Source organism: Bombina bombina, chromosome 4 (assembly GCF_027579735.1).
Source record: "Bombina bombina isolate aBomBom1 chromosome 4, aBomBom1.pri, whole genome shotgun sequence".
Classification (NCBI taxonomy): Eukaryota; Metazoa; Chordata; class Amphibia; order Anura; family Bombinatoridae; genus Bombina; species Bombina bombina.
Genome location: NC_069502.1, coordinates 464,692,259 through 464,714,347, shown reverse-complemented (window position 1 = coordinate 464,714,347; position 22,089 = coordinate 464,692,259). Strand labels below are relative to the sequence as shown.

Here is a 22,089-nt window from a genome sequence, read left to right as displayed (position 1 = left end):
TATGTTCAAGAAGCTGAAAGGCAGCTGTCTGACAGGGAAACATATCGTAAACTTACATTTAACCCCACTGAGAAGTTTAATAGGGAACTTAAAATGCTCTTAGATGAAGGTATCCACCTAAATTATCTTACACGTACACAGGCAGAATGCTTTATTAATGAAAGTCCAACAATATCAGTTTTTAAACATCTTCTGAAAATCCATAAGTCTAGGCTTAATCCGCCAGGAAGGCCCATTATTTCCACTATAGGTACTATAGGGGAAAATTTAGGCAAATGGGTTGATGATTTTTTACAGCCAATTGTTAAAAATTTGCCAGGATATTTGAGAGATACCAAACATTTACTTAGAAAACTGGAACATCTAGATTGGTCAGATAACCTTACTTTTTTAACTGTAGATGTGGTATCTCTATACTCCTGTATACCTCACAGAGAGGGTCTTGTGGCCCTCAGGGAAATGTTACATATTCATACTAATTTTGAATCAGGCTTTATAGATTATATTGTTGATATTGTGAGGTTCCTTCTGAGCCATAATTACTTTCTTTTTGAAGGGACTTATTATGTCCAAAATCAGGGCACAGCGATGGGGGCGAAATTCGCCCCCTCGTATGCTAACTTATATTTGGGATATTTTGAACTTAATAAAGTGTTTACTAGCAATAATCCCTTTCTATCTAAGATTTGTTTCTATACCAGATTTATAGACGATCTTTTGATCGTCTGGAAAAAAGACACAACTAGCATAGAAGAATTTATAAAATACCTGAATGACAATAAAAATAATTTACAATTTACACATTATAACTCTGATGAAAGTGTAGACTATTTAGATCTAACATTAGTAGGAGATAGTAAGAAAGGTTGCATAAATACTAGGACCTTTAGGAAAAAAACTTCTGATAATACGATTTTGAGGGCTGACTCAGGCCATCCCTATTGTGTAAAGAAAGGGATTCCAAAGGGGCAATTTATGCGCCTTAGGCGTAATTGTAGTGATAATGAGACGTATTTGGATCAGGCTAATAATTTAGTAGAAAGACTGAGTGACAGAGGGTATAACAAGAAGGATTTATTTAAAACTATGAAGGCAGTCAATGAGATGGATAGACAGGTTTTGCTAAAGGATAAGCCGAAGAGAGCAAATGGAGACTTAGATAGGCTGACGTTTTCAACAAAATATAGCAGACAGTATCAGGATATATGCAGAATTGTACAAAGATTTATTCCACTGCTAAAAAATGATCCTAAATTAAGAACAACCATAGAAAAAGGTGTTAGATGTGTTTCTAGAAGATCAGAAACTATAGAAAATAGTCTAAAACAGAATTTTGCAGATAAAGCCAAAACAGTAAATAAAATGTGGCTAGGAAAATGTAATGGTAGCTTTAAATGTGGAGGAATACCTTGTAAATCTTGCAGCTACATGAAGAAAAGTGATACTTTTACCTCAACTGTCACTGGCAACACATATAAGATAAACCACCATATAGATTGTAACTCAAGATTTGTTATATATTTGATCACATGCAAACTATGTAATAGTCAATATACAGGAAGAACTACAAGAATGCTCAAGGATAGAGTGAGGGAGCACTTACTTTCCTTAGAAAATGATATTCCAAAAACACCTGTATCAAAGCACTTTGCACTACACAGAAGAAATGACAATTTTGATAAACAAGAATTAGAATATATCAATACACTTTTCTCCGTTCAGGGTATTGATTTAATACCAAAATACAATGTTGGGGGAAATAGAACTCAAGCCCTGAATAGGAGTGAAGTCTATTGGATATATACATTGAAAACCGGAAGTCCTTTTGGTATAAATATGATTTCAGATGTAAAATTATATATAGGCAACTAACATGAAATTCTAAGTAATGCCTAAAATAATTGATAGTATCATAACATTGTGGGTTCAGTCATAAAATGATGTTATATTTGAAGATTAGAACGGATCAATTTTTAATTTCTAACTTTTCTGTACTATACTATTCGAATATTCATTATATTGACATCATTATGAATCAAGACAAAGCCGAGTGTATTAATTGTAATTAATTTTCATACCTATAAATTTAATCATAGATTAGCCATGAATTGTAAAAATATGACGGTATATATATATATAGAGAGTCATACATTTATAGTGCAGGAGACTAAATGTTCCTATTTATGTGAAACTATGTTAAACTTTAGTGTGCTCAAGTTGCAACATTGTATTGACTATTTTATATAGTTTTATTTTGTAACAATGTTTTTGTTCAACTCCCTTGTATGAATGGCTATAGAAAAAGTACTATACCTTTAAATCTGAATATGAGGGCTTAGCCTTTTTAAGGGAGGTTCACAGCAGCTGTCAATATCCCTGACGAAGTGCCGTTTAGCGGCAGGAAACGCGTCGGATGTGGCTGTGAGGTGTGTGTGGAGTGGTGTTCACCTGTTTGTTCATTCGAATAAATCTACTGCAATGATTTAATGCTCTGTCTCTTATAAGACTTTTATTTCAACATATGGTGAAAATTGGTCAAAAATTGCAGCATTTGGAGGTTGCTGCCAAAGGAAATACAAGTCACAGGCTTTCCACAGGTAATGCTGTCCGGTGAAACGGTTTACTACAGTAACTCCGCCATCTTGCATGAGTGAGGCCGGATAACAGTGAGTAACCAAGCTTGTCCAGTGTTTACTTTTTGAGAAAGTTGATTCCAAATATTACCATTACTTCTGTATATCAAGAGTGATACAAGATCTTATACCTGTAATAAGAAGTATGAATATACACCTATAACGAGAAATGTGACAAATCTTGTGTTTTACTTTTACCTAATGCATTTGCTTAAACACCTGAAAATAACCGAAGTGGAGTACCCTGTGCAGTGTTTTCTAGTCCTGACAATATACCGGCTATATTTACACTGTTAGAGAGTGACAGTGTTATATTTTATTACGGATCACATAATAGCTGAAGGCATTGTATTATATTTTTCCGTGGTTTGCAACACAGGGTGCAAGAGTTTGTATGTCTATACCTAATAAATGTATTAATCCCTAAACCGCTAACCCCCCACATCGCAAAGTAACTAATTAACTTATTAACCCCTAAACCACCAAACCCCCATATCGCAATTAAACTATTAACCTCTAATCCACCATTAACCACATTGCAATTAACCTAATAAATCTATTAACCCCTAAACTGCTAAACCCCCACAACGCAAATAACTAAATTACTAAGCCCCCTAACCTAACACCCCCTAAATTAAAAAATACTAAAGTTACAATTAAAATAAAAAACCTAACATTACTTTAAAAATAAAAAAGCTAAAATTTAAATTAATCTAAAATTACAAAAAATAAAAAAAGTCTAACATTACATAAAATAATAAACCAAATTATTTTTTTTAAAAAAGATGAGGGAGGTGATTGATGATGCCAATGATATAAGGGATTAAATGCCCTATCGTCCTAATTACTGCTGACATAATAACATATTAACCATAACTAACTAACATACACATAACTTAAATACGAAATAGCACAAGGCACACGTTTGGAAGAAAAAAGAGCCATGGGTCGCATTTATTGTGAAGCCAACAGAAATCTGGCAGTCAATTTAAATAACCAATAACAGGTGGCTGCAATTGGGGCCTAAGTATAGAAAACCCCTGCAAAGAGATGGTCATGAGCTCAAGCAGCTGAGCTCAGCTCCTCAACACACCAGATGTAACTTAGGGAGTCCTTGGACCATCGCAAAACAATGGAGCGCCCTCAGACTCGGGTCTTAGGACATCACTCCCACTGCAATGGCCATCACTCAACCTCGCAGTCAGGGCCATGACCAACCACCTAAGCCAGGGTGCTAAATGTCAGATAGGACCAACCTGTAGGACCAAGGACAACTAGACGCTCAGCAGGTTGACACTTTCTTACTGAAAACAGTGTTACACTATGAATATATTATGTTTCCTATTTAGCACGGAACAGAAAGATACCAGTTAATGTTTGTAAGCTGCAAGAGTGAACATTTGTGATTGCAGAGATTTAGGACAGTTGGGCTCATTTTATTTTATCTGTCTCTGAGCTTGTTTTTAGATTTAAAACGTTGGTACCCTTTTAGGACGTTTGTCTTTTGAGTATTATTTTCTACTTTTATTTAATATTTGTTTTTTTAAGTATTGTTCATTTATATTTATATTGCATTTAAGGTATACACTTGGGGCTAGACGATCTATTAAATCATTGTAATATGTTTAAATAAATTATAATTCCTAAATATTTTTTTTACTGTAAAAGATTGGGTATCCCTTGTGCCACACTGTCATTGGATGCTGAAAAAGTCTTTGACAGGTTGGTTTGGACATATACGTTTACAGTTCTGGAAAAATTTTGCTTTATGGTTTCTTTTAAAACTACTATTACAGCAATGTATTTCATCCTTCTGCATCTGTTTGAGGTTTAGGCTTTTCCTCAGGTCCCTTTCCATCACTAATGGTACACAACAGGGGTGTCCCCTGTCGTCCCCTTCTTTTTTCATTACTTATGGAACCCCTAGCAAAAGCTATTCAATCTGACCCTCATATTAGGAGTAGCTCATAATGGAACTGTATAAAAAAAATGCATTGTTTGCAGACGACCTGACCAGCTTAAATCACTTCCATACTTATTTCAACTCTTGGATAAGTTTGCAGCCATCAGCCGTTATAAGCTAAATATTTCAAAAACTGAGGCTTACACCTCAAACCTGCCAGTTTCAATGAACTGCCACCCCTTGCTTGCTTCTATTAAACGGACATTAAACATTAAATACATGCTAAATAGAATGATGCATTAACGAAAAGAATATGTAGATGTATTTTTTAAAGTTTCATTACGTTTAAATAGTGACAAAATAAGTGTAATGTTTTAGTGTCTATAAAACAATAGGAGCTGCCATGGTGTAACTTAGGTTACCTTCTCTGCTGTGGCCAATTAGAGACAGATATAAATAGGTCACTAGAGTGTGCAGCCAATGGCTGTGTGGAATATAACAGTGTTCTGCACTTCCATTTCGAACAGGAACTGAGAAGCTCACAATTTCAGAATGGAATTTTAGAAACATGGGGACCAAATAAATAATGAAAGTAAATTGCAGAGTCTTTTTTATATGTACGATTTATCATTCTATATTACCATCTCAAAGTGTTTAATGTCCCTTTTTAAGATAGTGTAGACAAATGGAATGTTCCCTTGTTTTCTTGGCTGGGGAGGATTCAAACCTTTAAATTTCATTTATTGTCTAAAATTACATATTTGTTTTTTTTGTTTACCAATACTACTTCTTTTTTTTTTTTTTTTTTTTTTTTTTTAAATATTTTTATTGAGGTTTTTTTGTCAAAACAAACAATTAGTAATTGCCAATACACATCATGACAAACAAAGATTAATACAAGGTAAACTGCTGACACATGTCAAATGAATATACACAAGAGTTGGATGACAAATTACTTTCACATACTATACGATAAGTGCTATATTAACTGGACACCTACTACCTGGTGTAAGCGACCACTATTGGGCCACCTAGATTTACCGTGAACAGAATACAGAGTAGGTAGACATGACTTAAGGGGGGCCACTTATGGGTCCCTATTGAAAAACCTCTGTTTTTTTTTTCTTTTTATATGAAAAATATCAATATAAAGGTAAAATAATATGCTATAATATATTCTAAACTCCCTTAGTAGCAAATAGGATCCACTGTGAAGCCTTCCAACCAGTACCTGAAGGCATTTGCTGCTTTTGATTCGGACTCCCAAAAGGTCTCTAAAATATACTGTATGGAGAAAAACTCGATAGAACTGTTTAAGGAGGCCTACTGGTCTAAATGAAAAAGGTAGGACCCGCATTGTGGTATTACGTAAAGTAGGAGAGAGTACTAATGGAGTGAAGGAGGGTGCGGTATAAGTAAGAGAAACTGCTAGGTTAGTTCTCCTTGGCTAGGAGATGCATTACAGAGAGGGGGGGGAGGTGGTAAAGTAAATGCGATGAATATAATATATGCCAAAGGAACCTTTTGAAATACCGGGCATCAATTATGATGTTACTATGTTAAGGAGAAAAATTAGTGGGGTTGTAAAAAAGATAGGGAGTGTATGTGGATTATAGGCTCATCTGGCTAATAATGATGGTCAGTCCTGCTGACCTGACTAGATAAGAGATATATTTGGGAGAGTTGAAGCTTAAGGGATGTTAGTAAGTCAGGTGTAGGGGATGTTATTGAGAAAAACATACCAGCGTTCAGTGACACCCTAACAGCCATATATCAACTAAAGGGTAGGGGAAGGAATGAAATATTAACCATTTGGATCACATGGTGAGACCAAAATATGGCTCTAGGGATAGGAGGCCTATGCGAGTGCTTATAGTAAATACTAGTGTTAATTTTTGTGGGGATACAACAATTAAAGGGAAGGGGGGGTGTATTACAGTAGGGGAGGGGGGGAGGCGAGAATTTGGGTGAGACAAATGGGATGTGGCCCATAAACTTAATGGCTGCTATAGGAGCCCTAATAGTAACTATATGGTGTGTACACCTAGACCTAATACAAAGGTCTCCATTAAAGGTGAGAGCTTACACTCCGTTGGAATCGTGCAAGAGGGGGACTTACCGCCTCGGCCGCTGGCAGCCCGCCCCCCGAACAGAAAGATTATTAACATTAGTGTACAGGCATTCCAATGGAATAAAAAAAGAGACATATAACTTAGACCTCTGAACCAGACTCTCTGCGGCAGTAAAAAGGTGTGTGGGGAATTTCAACAAGGTTAGGTAATACAGGCAGGGTAGTCTCAAATGTGTGCTCATTAAAAGAAATCCAACCAGATATATATGAGAGTACATAGGGGGTTACTACTAAATAGCCTCAGTATAACTCCTGCAGCAAAAATATAATAAACATATCAACTGTCTGTAAGAGCTGTCTATGATAAGAAAGGTCATCACCAAATTAGCTATAAATATATTTGTATACTGGCTCCTAAATTGCCCTGTGCTGACATCAACAGTTTTGCCACTAACTGGGGGAATTAAATCCGCATTGATGTAGAGTGCAGCTCATGTATGGATAGCTATTAGGCTGCTAAATAGATGCAAACAAGAGGTGACAAAAAACATATGTACAATGTAAGTGGGTGGAATAACATATAGAACCTCATCTCATTGACTAGCATTAGCAATTGGTGTGCAAGATCTCCACTCACCATCCCACATATACCTAAAGCGATTATTGCATATAATATTTAACCTTTTGCAAGCATATTGTTGAGCAAAGAAACAAATACAGCTTTTTTTAAAAATGGTTCTAGGAATACAGTCACAAGGGTTAATTTTAGCCTTAATATTCTGAAGCCTTACTGAAACGATAGTGCAAGCAAGGTCCTTGCTATGGAGACCCCTTTGAACTGTCGCAGCAAGTACAACCAAGACCAGATTTTTATAGATCTTCTGAAGCATTTTGCTGGTGCAATGTACATGTGGACTGCAAAGTATGGCAGAATGACAAGACGTGGGGTCCACTTCCATTCATAAACATCAATACATGCTGTAGAGTAACAACGGTAAGGCAGAACTATAATAATCTTTGGGAGGCTGCAAAACATATAAGAGGGTAGAGGTGAGCAGGTAATGCAGAGGAATAAGGGCCTAGACAGTTAAGTCAGCGAGGAAAACATGCGTAATATATAGTTCTGAGTCCATAATAAGTAAATTTACCCCACTCCGGTGCTCAATGATACAGAACAGTCTCTAGTCCTGGGAACCCCAGCTTCAGGGTGGAAGGGCTCTCCAGTGCTTGTTTCTGTACAGTCAGTTATACTATATTGGGAACCCAAAGAGATGAATGCAAGGTGCCCCACTCTGATGGTATCACTGTTGCAGTCACCGTTTGCTGTAGCCGCCAGAAGGTAGTAACTCACCGCATCAATGTCATTGCAATCACTCTCCAGCTCACTGAATGCGGTCGGACCAAGTGAAGCCTCCACGCGATATATAGATAGGCCAGTAACAGGTGCTCGCTTCAGTTTAACATCAGCCCTGTCAGCCTTCTCCCCATCTCTCCTTGCATCTCCGGCTCTCAAAATTGGGCTGATCTCAGAAGCCTGCACAGTATGCTGCGTCTCCCGTACCTCCTGCAGTGACCCTGTAGATGCGGCCCCAACATCTTCTTTCTGCTGGGAGGGCAAGGTATTTAGATTCTGTAGCGGTCGTACTAATAGGGCAGAAACCCACGCGGTAAGGTGTATCTCAAGGCTCTGGAAGTACTCGTCAATGAGCTGCCGCCCATGTCGTTCCCAGGCCTCCATATCCATGCTGCGCCACAAGTGTAGTAGTTGAACTTCTTATTAAGGGAACCACCGCTGTTCTGAAAGCTGCAGAGTGACCGTGGCTAAGCTGGCCCGTATGCCTGGGGAGGATAAATAGTGTGTCCCTCTGAATCCACAAGCGATATTTGTCCCAGCTGCCCCAGGGCTCAGTGAACAAAATGGCAGTGTTCACCACATGGCGAAGTGGAAGTGCCAAAAATTTTATGTACAACCCCTATATAGAGCTCTCGCCTACCCTGTGTCTTGAGGTGAATGTCTCTTATCTTTAGGATAATAAAATAAGGGATTGGAGGATAAAATGTCTAGGTATATCCCAAACTTTAGTCTATATGCCAGGAGCTCTGCTCAGGCACGTCTGGTCTCTCCGGCAGTTGGCTCCGCCCCCCCACCAATACTACTTCTAAAATCATTAGTTACTCAATTTCAACAACTTTGTAACAAATTTATTTGGAGAAACAAGGTTCCAAGAGTAGCCACTAGAATTCTTCAACTCCCTGTTTTATCCATAGGTTTTCCCGCTCACAATATATTGATCTATCATGAGGCAGCCAGGCTCTCCCAAATCACTCGCTGGAGTGTTCCCCTACTGAACAGTAGATGGATGAAACTAGAGCAAGCATGTCTCCCATAAGAGTTTCACCTATGTGATTTCATCTGGTTGGCGAAACATGCGAGACCAACAACTATTCTTGACAACTACATAATTAAATCTAATCTCAAGATCTGGGATCAAATCCATAATATTCCAACTGTGGCTTTCCATAGTATAAGGGCTTTATTATTGACTCTTCCTCACACTCATTTTGATTTATGACACGAAAGGGAAATGCAGTGAAAGTTTTGCGCAATGAGAATGACCTTCTCTTGTTTCCCTGTTTTTTCGCATAATAATATCCTCCAGTTCCCCTTCATAGGGGGTTTGTTGCCGTTCCTTTACGGGCCAGAACAGAGTGGGAGAGAAGGTGGGATACTTCTGGTAAGCCGAAGTGGTAGCTACTCCCTCTATTGTATTGAGACATCTTAAGGCCTCCAGTGTTTTATAAATCCATCCCTATTCAGCACTGGGAAGCTTCTTTATTTCTAACACACAAGGCACCATTTTGGAGGAGACTTATGTCTTTAACAAAAGAAAGCAATACACTGTGTCACATTATTTGAGCCCTACCTTAAAATTCTACTACAATGGCATCTCCCTCCAATTACACTTTTTAAAATTTCTCCCATCAATTCACCCAAATGCTGAGTAAGCATTGCATTGAACACTCCTTTTCATATTTGGTGGGCATGCCCTCAAATCACTTCTTTGTGGCGTTAAACTTTTTCCTACTGTTCTAAAAACATTCAATTGATTTTTTCTCCCTCTTCAGGGTTGTTTCATATATTCCCCATAGATTATTTAACGTATGCTTATTCCTAGCTTTTAAGTTGGCCCTGGCTCAAACCTGGCTAAAGCAAAACCCTATAGTTTGGTCAAAGATTTCAGATATACAACTCTTTTAAGATAACGGAGTCCTACGTTGCTATTATTAATAAATATACTGATTTACATTGTCTTGATTGGGAGTTATGGCCCTGGGGCAAGCTGTCTTCACTTTTTTTTTCTCTCCCCCTTTTCACTCAATTAGGGGCTTAAAAGGATATTAAACCCATTTTTTTCCTTTCATGACTCAGATAGAGCACATTTAGCCACCAATCAGCAAGCGCTACCCAGGTGCTGAACCAAAAATGGGTCGGCTCCTAAGCTTAGATTCTTGCTTTTTCAAATAAAGATAACAAGATAATGAAGAAGTATTGATAATAGGAGTAAATTAGAAAGTTGCTTAAAATTGCATGCTCTTTCTGAATCATGAAAGGAAAAAAAAATTGGGTTTAGTGTCCCTTTAATGTGATTTGTTCTTGGTGTTATACACCATGCTCTCACCCTTATCATATAGGCATTCTGATTCTGTTAATTTTCTGGTACTATTGGTAATCTTATATATTTACCGTGTGCATATCTAAGTTGTTGATTAGATGTTTGCCTTAATAGGCTTTATATGAAAGTTTTTAATGTTACATAAAATTGAGGTTTCAGCTGGCACTTTGTGCATATTGCTTCTCATTGCTGAGTCTATAATCGTACTCTCCATAATCTATTTCTATGGCTATATATTACAGAGATAACATTGTAATATGGAGAATATTTATGATTGTTACTGTTATCATCCATATCTGGCTTTGCTGAGTGCTATTTGTTTTACCTCAATAAAAACATATATCTATAAAAAAAATGAATTATTTTAAGTGCTTTTGCTCAGGTTCAAATACCGCCAGAAGAAAAGATTTAACGCAGACAGGTTAGCATGCATACTGCAAGTTGAAAGTAAAATGTTTGTACACAAGCGAAAGTCGACACATGCTAACTTGAGGACTTCGGACGCTGCGACCACATTAACTTATTTTCCCCATAAACTTTAATGGAGCGCACAAAATGGAAAGAATATAAACATGAATATAGTGCGCCTTGATACCATCCTTCTCACACATTTTCCTTATTTACTGGATATAGGACACTGTTAGGTTGGGACCTTACTACTGTCCTTATTCCAGGTATTAGGCAGCCAGTTCATATACTTTACATCTAGATTATTTGTCTTGGGGTTACACACTTAGAACTGATTTGTTCTGTCCTCTTTTAACACATATAAAAAATTATATACAGTTGTATGCAAAAGTTTAGGCACCCCTGAAAATTTCCATGATTTTCATTTATAAATAATTGGGTGTTTGGATCAGCAATTTAATTTTGATCTATCAAATAACTGAAGGACACAGTAATATTTCAGTAGTGAAATGAGGTTTATTGGATTAACAGAAAATGTGCAATATACATCAAAACGAAATTAGACCGGTGCATAAATTTGGGCACCCTTGTCATTTTGTTGATTTGAATACCTGTAACTACCTAGCACTGATTAATTAGAACACACAATTGGTTTGGTGAGCCCATTAAGCCTTGAACTGCATAGACAGGTGCATCCAATCATTAAAAAAGGTATTTAAGGTGGCCAATTGCAAGTTGTTGTTCTTGTTCTCTTTGACTCTCCTCTGAAGAGTGGCAACATGGGGGCCTCAAAACAACTCTCAAATGACCTGAAAAAAAAATATTGTTCAACATTATGGTTTAGGGGAAGGCTATAAACAGCTATCGCAGAGATTTAAACTGTCAGTGTCCACTGTGAGGAACATAGTGAGGAAATGGAAGACCACAGGCACAGTTCTTGTTAAGGCTAGAAGTGGCAGGCCAAGTAAAATATCGGAGAGGCAAAGGATGGTGAGAACGGTCAAAGACAGCCCACAGACCACCTCCAAAGACCTACAACATCATCTTGCTGCAGATGGTGTCACTGTGCATCGTTCAGCAATTCAGCGCACTTTGCACAAGGAGAAGCTGTATGGGAGAATGATGCGGAAGAAGCCTTTTCTGCACACATGCCACAAACAGAGTCGCTTGAGGTATGCAAACGCACAATTTTGACAAGCCAGCTTCATTTTCGAAGAAGATGCTGTGGACTGATGAAACAAAGATTGAGTTATTTGGTCATAACAAGAGGCGTTATGCATGGCGGCAAAAGAACACAGCGTTCGAAGACAAACACTTGCTAGCCACAGTAAAATTTGGTGGATGTTCCATCATTCTGTGGGGCTGTGTGGCCAGTGCTGGTACTGGGAATCTTGTTAAAGTTGAGGGTCGCATGGATTCCACTCAATATCAGCAGATATTTGAGAATATTGTTGAGGAATCAGTCACAAAGTTGAAGTTACGCCGGGGCTGGATATTTCAATAAGACAACGACCCAAAACATGTTACCACTTTGAAATGCATTAATGTGGGTTAAGAGTCGCTCACATCATGTTTAATTTTATGCGAACTTTACTTATATTAACTGTATACTATTTAAATAAATAGTGTGGAGAGCAGACAGGGTTAAATCATTTGTTAAAGGGCCACTGTAAGTAATACGCTTTTTATCAATAGCATTTCATTAACATATCTGTACCGTATATCAGAAATCTTGTCTGCAAATTTAATTGTTTTCCAACCCCACTCCGTGGGTAACCTTTGCTCTGTACCAATCCGTTTACAATACCTAGGTTTCAAAAGGGGGCTTTAAACACAAAGTTATTGGTTTAAGTATTTTAAACATGCAGTGCTGAAAATAGTGGGCAGGATAACGTGACATCATCGGCGAATAAAAGATATAACTTTTAGAACATTATGAAACTTCGTTTTGGAGAAAATATAGGTCAGTAGGTTTTAATTAATGTTTATTAACTTTAATATGTTAGTTGATTAGCATAAAAATAACAGAAAGTAATCCTTTAACTTTTAGCCAATCAAAAGCGGATGTATTATTTAAATTTAAGTTAATTTGGCTAACACACCACACTACAATTACAGCTACCAAGCCGAAACGCGTCAGTGGATCCAGGGATTAACCTACTACTCTTCCCACCCTTTGCTGTACCATATGGATTTTATCTATTTTTTGACAATAAAAGTTCATTTTTAGGACTAATGGAAGTGCTCCGCTTTTTCTTTTGAATTGTCCCTTTAAAGGGACATGAAACTCAAAATCTTTCTTTCATGATTCAGATAGAGCATGTAATTTTAAACAACTTTCTAATTTTACTTCAGTTATCAAATTTTCTTGGTTCTCTTTGTATCTTTTGTAAAACAGCAGGGAAGTAAGCTCAGGAGTGTGCACATATCTGGAGCACTATAAGGCAGACTTTTTTCAAGAATGTTATCTATTTGCAAGATAACTATTTGGTAACACCATTTCCTGCGATTCCTACCTCAGTATCTTTCCCACAAAGAATACTTTGTGAACAAAGTAAACTGGACCCTTTTTTAAATTGTATACTCTGAATGACAAAAGAACATTTGTGTGTTTCATATCCCTTTAAATGGGCCACTCAGAAGCCGCAGAGTATTTATAGTCCTGAGCAGAAACTTCCTGTCATCCAATAACACAGCTGGGTCATAAGACTATTGTTGCTGATTGGGTCAGCAGCAGTTTCCGTTTGGGACCAGCAGTGCACTGCATGGGTTAAAAAGTTAGTGCACCGCTAGGGTTAAAATTACATGCTCTAACAAAGTAAAGCATTTAATTGTTTTAATTATTATAGCCCTTTAACCCCTTTGCGGCAATTGGATGTAGATACTACGTCACAAAGTACTTTGCCCAGCGTACTGTGTTGAGGTAGCTCCTATATCCAACACTGTGGCACATGATGCGGTTCCAGCTGTCATCTCAGACAACAGAGACTACAGCTTGGGACAAAACGCAACTGAAGCCAGATCGCCAAATTGTTACAGAGAGTGACTCTGTCTGTGTCGCTCTCTGTAACGATTGTTCCTTGGTGCTGAATGGGAGCAGTGGGAGGGAAAGAGGGAGATGGATGGGCAACCCAGAGAGGAGGGCAGAGAGGGGAGGGTTTGCCCACCTGCCTCCCTCCTTCAATCCCATTGCTCCCACACAGCACCAACAAAATATCATTACAGAAGGATGGGGCCCTACACAATGGAACAATATAATCTGGAGGGGGGTGGGAGGACTCTACAGTAATTGCTTAGAAAGGGGAGGTAGGGTAGGGTGAGAGAGGCCCCTTACACTACAGAAAAAAAAAAAAATTAATTATTTGAATTATTTGTTACTGGCAGACTGGCTGCTAGTTACAAATATGTCAGAGAAGAGTGGGAGGAGAGAGGGTTAGAGAGCTGTTTGGGGGGGGGGGAGATCAGGGAGGTGGGATCGACACTACAGAAATAAAAAAAAAAAAAATGAAAAGCCCTAAACTGCATACTGGCAGACTTCCAATACCTAAGATGGTGGTGACCAGAGTGGGGGGGGGGGGGAAGAGAGGTGTTTGGGAAGGACCAGGGGGTGTCAGGTGGGAAGCCTGGTAATCCCTACACTAGAGCAAATAACCTTTCAACTGATTAACCCCTTGATTGCCAGGAATTTCAGAAGTGTGGTGCGCAGCTACAATTGCCTTCTAAATGACAAAAAACAATGGCAAAGCCATGCATGTCTGCTATTTCTGAACAAAGGGGCCACCAAAAAAGCTTTTAAAACCATTTGTCTTATGACTGCAGTAGTTGTGTGTAAATAATTTTAGTGAAAAACTAAAACTAAGTGCAAAAAGTTAACAATTTTTTTTTTATGATTTTATTCGGTGTCCAACTAGCAGCATCAAATATACCAAAATGGGCCTAGATCAATACCATGGGCTGTCTACTTTAACATTATATTTTGTTTTCATAGGTAAATAAAAACACAAAGGCTCTATTTCTGTTTAAACTGAGTGCTACACATTTTCTGCTACTTTGGGCAAGTTTTTCCTCTGAAACTCCCAGTTGTGAAGGGGTTAAAGAGATATAAAACAGTCTGTATTGTAATGAAAAAGCACTAAATAGTGGGAGATACCTAATACAAATTATTGCACTATGTATTCTTTTTATTGTAAAATTATTTTACATTTTATACTAAAAAGGGACATGAAACACAAAATTTTCTTTTCATTATTCAGATAGAGAATACAATTTTTAAAAAGTTTCCAATTTACTTCTTTTATCAAATTTGCTTTGTTCTCATGCTATTCTTTGTTGAAGAGATGCTTAGGTATGTAGCGTGCACATGCCCGAAGCACTACGTCAGGAAATAGTGCTGCCATCTAGTGCTAATATATAGCACTATGCTAATATATAACATTGTTGCAAAACTGCTGCTATAAAGTGTTGCAGACACATGAATAATCCTGAGCTGACATCCCTGCTTTTCAACAAAGGATAACAAGTAAACAAAGAAAATGTAATAATAGAAGTAAATTGGAAAGTTGTTTAATATTGTATGTTCTATTTGAATCATGAAAGAATATTTTTGGGTTTCATATCCCTTTAATTTGTGCATGGTCCATTAATTCCTGTCACAGCCCCCACAAAGAAACTGTGGTCTCTACAGGAAGGCAAAGGAGTAGCTTTTCCTCTGAAATGGTTGTTAGGAGACACCTACTATAGCTCCAGACAGTTTCTTGCCCATGCTCAGAGGACCTTTGCTCCAAAAAATAATATGACAATACAACATAAGTTTTATAATGGTAGTTCCCTTATCTCACTAAAGGCAGTAGCTACACTGAGAATATTTAAGCGTTTATTTTGCAAGAAAACAAGTAAGTTGTTTGCTGTTTTTAACACAATCTGTCTTTTTATGTTTACTTTAACATATGTTTTTTTACTAAACGAGCACTGTTTCATATCCCTTTAACTGCACATTTTTTCGGTTTGACACTGATCCAAACCAAGACATTATAGTTGATCATTTTCATTATACTTATGCTTGTACAACTGACAGACTAATGTTTAATTCTTTAGCTGTATTATTATTTTCTAAGGCCTCCACTGGCATAGACTGTGCCGATTGTGCCAGCAGAATGGGAGGTCCATATTAATGGAACAGAAACTTAAACTTGGTATCTTTGTTTGAAATGCAAAAATGTAAGTTTAGATGACAGCCCATTTATGGTGAACAAATCCTGGGTTGTTCTTGTTGATTGGTGGATACATTCACCCACCAATAAACAAGTGCTGTCCAGAGTCTGAACCAAAAAAAATAGCTTAAATGCCTTTTTCAAATAAAGATAGCAAGAGAACAAAGAAAAATTACTAATAGAGCATGCAATTTAATGCAACTTTCTAATTTACTCCTATCTGAATCACAATTGGGTTCAGTGTCTCTTAATAACACTCAGTATATGAGCCTGCTGCCTGCATACAAACTCACAAATGGCTCAACCTGCTCTCATAACCTGTTACGTAGAGAACACAACATTCCACAGAAATCTAGTGATATTTATGATAGTCCTCATAATCAGTCACACATAATCACAAAGGAAATCTGCACTGACTGAGCTCTGTATTATAACTCATTGATAGAAGGACACAAATATACTACAAACTAACCAATACTTGGCTGAATCGCCCTTGTACTTAGCAGCCATGAGGAAATACTGCATTTCTTGCCCAGACACCTCAAGCATTATAAGAAAAGGAAAAAGAAACCTGCTAGTAGGCTGACATTAGATGTCAGATGAACCAACCAAACAGTGCATTATCTGAAACGGTTCAGATCATTTAAAGGGACTTTCCAGACAATATTAGAATCCGCATGGATTAATTGCAATTTTGAATAGAAACATTTTTGTAATATAAATGCATTAGCAAAAACGCTTCTAATAAAAGCTATAGCTGATTCAAAAGTGTATTTAAATATGCACCGTGCACCAGCATTTTAAACAAAGCACTTGCTCAGATAGCCTAACGTGCTTGTACCAGCTGGTAATGACTCAATTTGTTAATCTCTGACATGATACTACAAGCCACACTGGTGCTCTGAGCAGCGGTATTTAAAATGCTGGTGCACTGAGAATATCTAGTTATGCTTCACGTGCACGTGCAGAGAAAAATGCTAACACTAAAACAGTAATAACTTTTACTAGAAGTATTTTTGCTAATACATGTATATTGCAAATATGTTTCTATTGAAATATATAATTAATCTATGTGCATTTAATTTTTAACTGGAATGTCCCTTTAAGATAAATAGTAAAATGTACACAAAGATTAAATCACTTTAAAAAATAAAATGACAAAATGCTAATTACCTCCAAAGTGTAAAATTTGCTTAATGCTTAATAAAAGCAACAGCAATAATAAAGCCAGTGCAGTCAGAAATATTACAGTAGCAGCTAATTTGAAGTCAAGATGTAATTAGCCTATTACAGCCTGACATTGGCTGAGCTCATATAACACAGAAACGCCTGCTTTTTCATCAGACAGACCACCAATACTTTACAGAGAAATATCTGTGCTAATATTGCTAATATTTTAGTAACATTCTGTAAATATATAAAATAAATGACAAAATGTCAAATAATAAAAAATAATAACTAGCATTTATTAGTACCTGTAGGGGGATCCATGTGTTCTCTGTACCAGAATTCTCTGTTTCATTAACAAAAAAAGAATCACTCCTAATCCCTGCTAATATCTCACAACAGACCACAGGCGTCCTTTAGAAGTTCTCAGTCACCATACTGCTTCCTGGCAAACACAAACCCTGCTGCTCTCCCCAACAGATTAATCTTCAAACCGGCTGCTGCTCTCTTGCACTACATAGCAATCCCTCAAAGTCTATCAGTGAAGCTCCATATAATCTCCAACAAATCTCTTTCCTGATTCCTTCATGTACTTTTCCCTGAGGTCTGAAGTCCCAGGTGCATTTTGACAGCTTGAACACTAAGAACTTTATTAGTCTCAGTATCCCCAGAGCAGACAATCTGCTGCCTTTGTATATAAAGCATGGAGTTGCTGAGAGAAATTACTGTCAAACTCTGTTTAGAAAGCAGGGAAAAGAACAGTTATTAAAGGGACATTAAACACTAAATACATGCTAGATAGAATTATGAATTCAAAGAAAAGATTAGTCCATGACTAACATGTAGATGTATTTTTTAAAGTTTCATTAGTTGTTTAAAAAGTGACAAAATAAGAGTAAAGTTTTAGTGTCTATAAAACACTGGGAGCTGCCATGTTGTAACTTGTGTTACCTTCTCTGCTGTGGCCAATTAGGGACAATTATACATAGGTCATTAGAGTGTGCAGCCAATGGTTGTGCTGGATTTAACAGTGTTCTGCACTTCCATTTCTAACAGGAACTGAAAAGCTCACAATTTCAGAATGGAATTAACCCTTTCGTGACAGGGTTAAAGTGCCTACATCGGAACACCTGTTCCGATGTAGACAAATTGAAACTACGCGATCGTGCATTTTCAATTATTGGATCGCATCTGGGGGGCGTCCCTACAACCCTAGGAACGCCCTCCAGACCGCGATCAAGTCCTAGAAGCACAGAAGGCTTCAGGACAGCCGTTAGCTATTACGTTGTAATCCGTCATAACGGCTTTAAAGCCCAGTGTAATTATGACGGAATAGAACGGCATAACGGCATTAAAAGGTTAAAGGCAAAGAGGACAAAATAAATAATGAAAGTATATTGCAGAGTTGTTTTATATACACAATTTATCATTTTATATTACCATCTCAAAGTGTTTAATGTCCCTTTAACCACCATCACTCCGTTCCCACTGTCAATACGTTGATAAATATCCTTATTTAATTCCTATGCAATTCTGTTTACTGAGGGTTAATCTTAAGACCAGCCACGCTCCCTGACGATAACTTGTGCCATTTTTTTTAAAAAAAAAACTCTCAGAGTTTGTTTGCAATCACTTTTGTTTGTGTCATACAAAGGCATGATTTTTGCTATTTTTTTTTTCTATTAACTGTTAAGTTAAGGTGTTAATAAAATTCAGAATAGATGGTGTCCTGTGAAGGCAGCATTTTATTCTTTTTGTTCCACTAACTGTTAAGGGGTTTAAATATAAAATCTGGGATTACAGAGGTAACCAAATGTTTTAACTTTGAAGCAGCTAAATAACTGTAATGTAACTAAATCAAAGTGGACACTTTGATCTCTGTGTCTCCACATGTGACCTTGTTCCTACCCTGTTGCTGCCTAAATCTCAGAATGGGAGAAACTTAAAGGGTCAGTAAACTTTGTGTTAGCTAAACGCAGATATTAATGCTATATTATCAATAAACTCATGCTGTATATGTATTTTAAATTTAATTATAATCATTATGTAAAAATTATTTACTTACATTACTGTTTCAGAACCGTGTGAAGAGAGGATCTCCGTGCGGAGGAAGCTGCTCTGGCTGTGAAGAGGATAGATGTAAGTTTTTAAATAAAACGGCTGCTTTGTAAACTTTGATGAATGAAAGTGCCCCTGTTTTTAATAGCTTTTTTAAAAACTGGGCTTTCATTCATCAAGGTTTACCTTCACTTTAAATAACGCATAAGCATCATATTCAGGGCCATGGTGAATTTTGACCTGATAATAGCAATTGTTTTAGCTATGCTGCTGCACTTTGTGTTGCTTGCTCACCAATAAGTGAACTTTAGATGCCTAGTTCTATTTTTTCCTCCTGCTCTGCCCCTATTGCACTGCTACTGTCAGTGAGTTCTGTCCGTGTCAGTACTTTTGTCAGTGTGTTCTACACAGTGTCAGTCCTCAGTATAACTGTCAGTATGCACTGCTCCTGTACCAATGCTAGTGTCAGCATGCCCTGCTCCTGTGCCAATGCTGGTGTCAGTATGCCCAGCTCCTTTCCCACTCCTACTGTCTGTGAGTCCTTCCCTGTATCAGTGCTCAGTGTAAAGCACCATTGTTCAACTTCAAGAACTTTTTATTAACTGAAGACAACACACCCATTTCACTGTAATACCTCATGCTTGTCCCTAGTGTTAGAATATATGAACTGCAACAAATATAAACAACAACTGGAAGAAATCATTATGATGTATCCCTTCTTAAAAAAAATAATAAATAATATATATATATTTATTAGATATAAAGAAATATACATTTAAATAAACAAAGAAAAAACAAAGCACACAGTTAGGTAGTGTCAAAATCTTCCCAATACTTTGGCTTGATTCTCCGTCCATATCTGGAAAATCTACTGGGTGGCTCAACTTGTGCTGTTTGTGTCATGCTAGGAAGAATCACATTGGAGCTTTGATTAGAGAGTTTTGAATTTTGTGTTGCACTCAGTAATTGTCCCTGCTGTATGTCCTTATGTGAAGCATCGGTTGAGCTTAGAGTCTCATTCTATGTGACATACTTGGTGGTACATAAAGCTCTACATCTGGAATATTTGTATCTCCTGTATTTGTACTTGTTATGACGCAGATGTATTCTGTTGCGCCGGTAATTTTTGCCATTCTCGGGGCGCACAATTTATGAGCGTGGTGCACTTGTTACTTTGGTTACCACTGCAGGTTTCCACCTTCCTTCAAAATTTTGCATCCTTACTCTATCACCAAGCTCACAAGGTTTTAGAAATTTAGACCCACAATCATAGTATTGTTTCTGCCTGTTTTTTTAATGATTCCACTCGCTATTTAATTATTGCAGGATTTTGTACTTTGGAGGCAAGTTGTGTAGGTGTTGAAGGCAAAACTGATTTCAAAGTCTTACTCATTAGTAATTGTGAAGGTGCTGCAATTCCATCTATTTGGGGTGTTACGGTAGTTTAGAATACACAGGTATGGATCTTGATTAGTTTGAGCTGCTTTTTCCAAAATGTTCTTTGCAATTTGTACATATTTTTCAGCTAAGCCATTTGAATGTGTGTTTAAAACCCCATTCTTTTGCAAAGTTTGTGAATTCTAATAAGGAGTACTGAGGACCGTTACCTGATATTAACTCATCGCATATGCCATGTCTGCCAAGATAGATTTAATGACATTTATCACTACACTAGACTGAGTGTCTCTAAGTTGAACTATTTCAAAATAACGACTGTAGTAGTCTACCATTAAAAGATAAGTGTTATGGTTCCATGTAAATAGGGCTGATGCAATTCTTTACCAAGCTCTATCTGGCTCTAGTTATCATTGGCTCTTGATTTTCTTGACATGTTGCACAATTATTGACCATGTCTTCAATCTGGGAATTCCAAAATGCCCTATATGCAGTTTTCTTATTATTTATTTCCTAAACTCCGGGGGAACCAAAATTCTCTCCCCTTTAAAAAGAATCCCATCAATTATTATCACTTGATGACCATGTATAGGCCCAATAGAATTTTTTAAAAAATTATATATATATTTTTTTTAATGCATGGATCAATGCGGAACAGACGTCAATCTTCCCGGGACAGACCCCTAAAATCGGGACTGTCCCACAAAAATCAGGACAGTTGGGGGGGGGGGGGTATTTTCATCTTGCTCCACTTGATTCACTGACTTCCTATACTTTATAGTGTTGTTTCTGCACACCCTGGCACAATGGTTGTTTTTATAACATTTGTAGTATGTTTATCCCTGTGCTGGACACTGTGTATTCTTAGTGTGTTTTGTACCACAATTACTACAGCTTCTGTAAAGAGTTTGCTCTGCACACTCCTGCAGGTTTTTTGCTTTTCTGCCATGAGTCAGATTACTTTTCCTTTGCACCATGTGTAAGACCCATGTTTCTGTGTCACTATGAAGTCACTGCATGTGAGCTCTGGATGTTTCATATGCTCTAGCTATTTTTACTGCAGAGTTTATGGTTAGATCATCTTCTAGCAGTTATTATTCCTGTACTTCTCTAGAATTTGATCCCATCACAATTCTATCTTTTATCATATCATCATTTATCTTCAGCAGATATAGCTCCACTGGCACTCCATGATCTGCATGTATCTTTACATTTCTCGCCAATGCAAATCAGAAACTGTGCAGCCTTCTGCTCATGTATCCACTTATCAGCATCAGGGCCAGCAAATAATAATTCCATGAGCTCTCTCCATCGTGTCCAGTGCTCAGATAGACTGCCAGTATCAAAGTCCATAGGAGGCACTTACTGTCTGCTTGTAGCCATGACAAACTTAAATAAATCTGTTTACTTCTAACACCATGTAAAGTCAAGATCTCCTGTTATAGAATGCACAGAACTCTTAAGTGCACCATTGTTCAACTTCAAGAACTTTTTTATTAACTAAACTGAAGACAACACACCCATTTCACTGTAATACCTCATGCTTGTCCCTAGTGTTAGAAGGGGAGTG

The 22,089-nt window shown here is 37.4% G+C and overlaps 1 protein-coding gene across 1 annotated transcript in view; it reads right to left on the bottom strand.

Annotated features, from left to right (window-relative positions):
* The window catches only part of LOC128656442 (major facilitator superfamily domain-containing protein 8-like), a 415,013-nt gene extending 397,310 nt beyond the window's left edge, over positions 1-17,703 (bottom strand). Inside the window, exon 1 of the mRNA XM_053710353.1 lies at positions 17,375-17,703. Coding sequence (XP_053566328.1) covers positions 17,375-17,390 — 16 coding nt within the window. The 5' untranslated portion in view covers positions 17,391-17,703. The remainder of the gene's footprint in view (positions 1-17,374) is intronic.
* Positions 17,704-22,089: the final 4,386 nt, after the last annotated feature.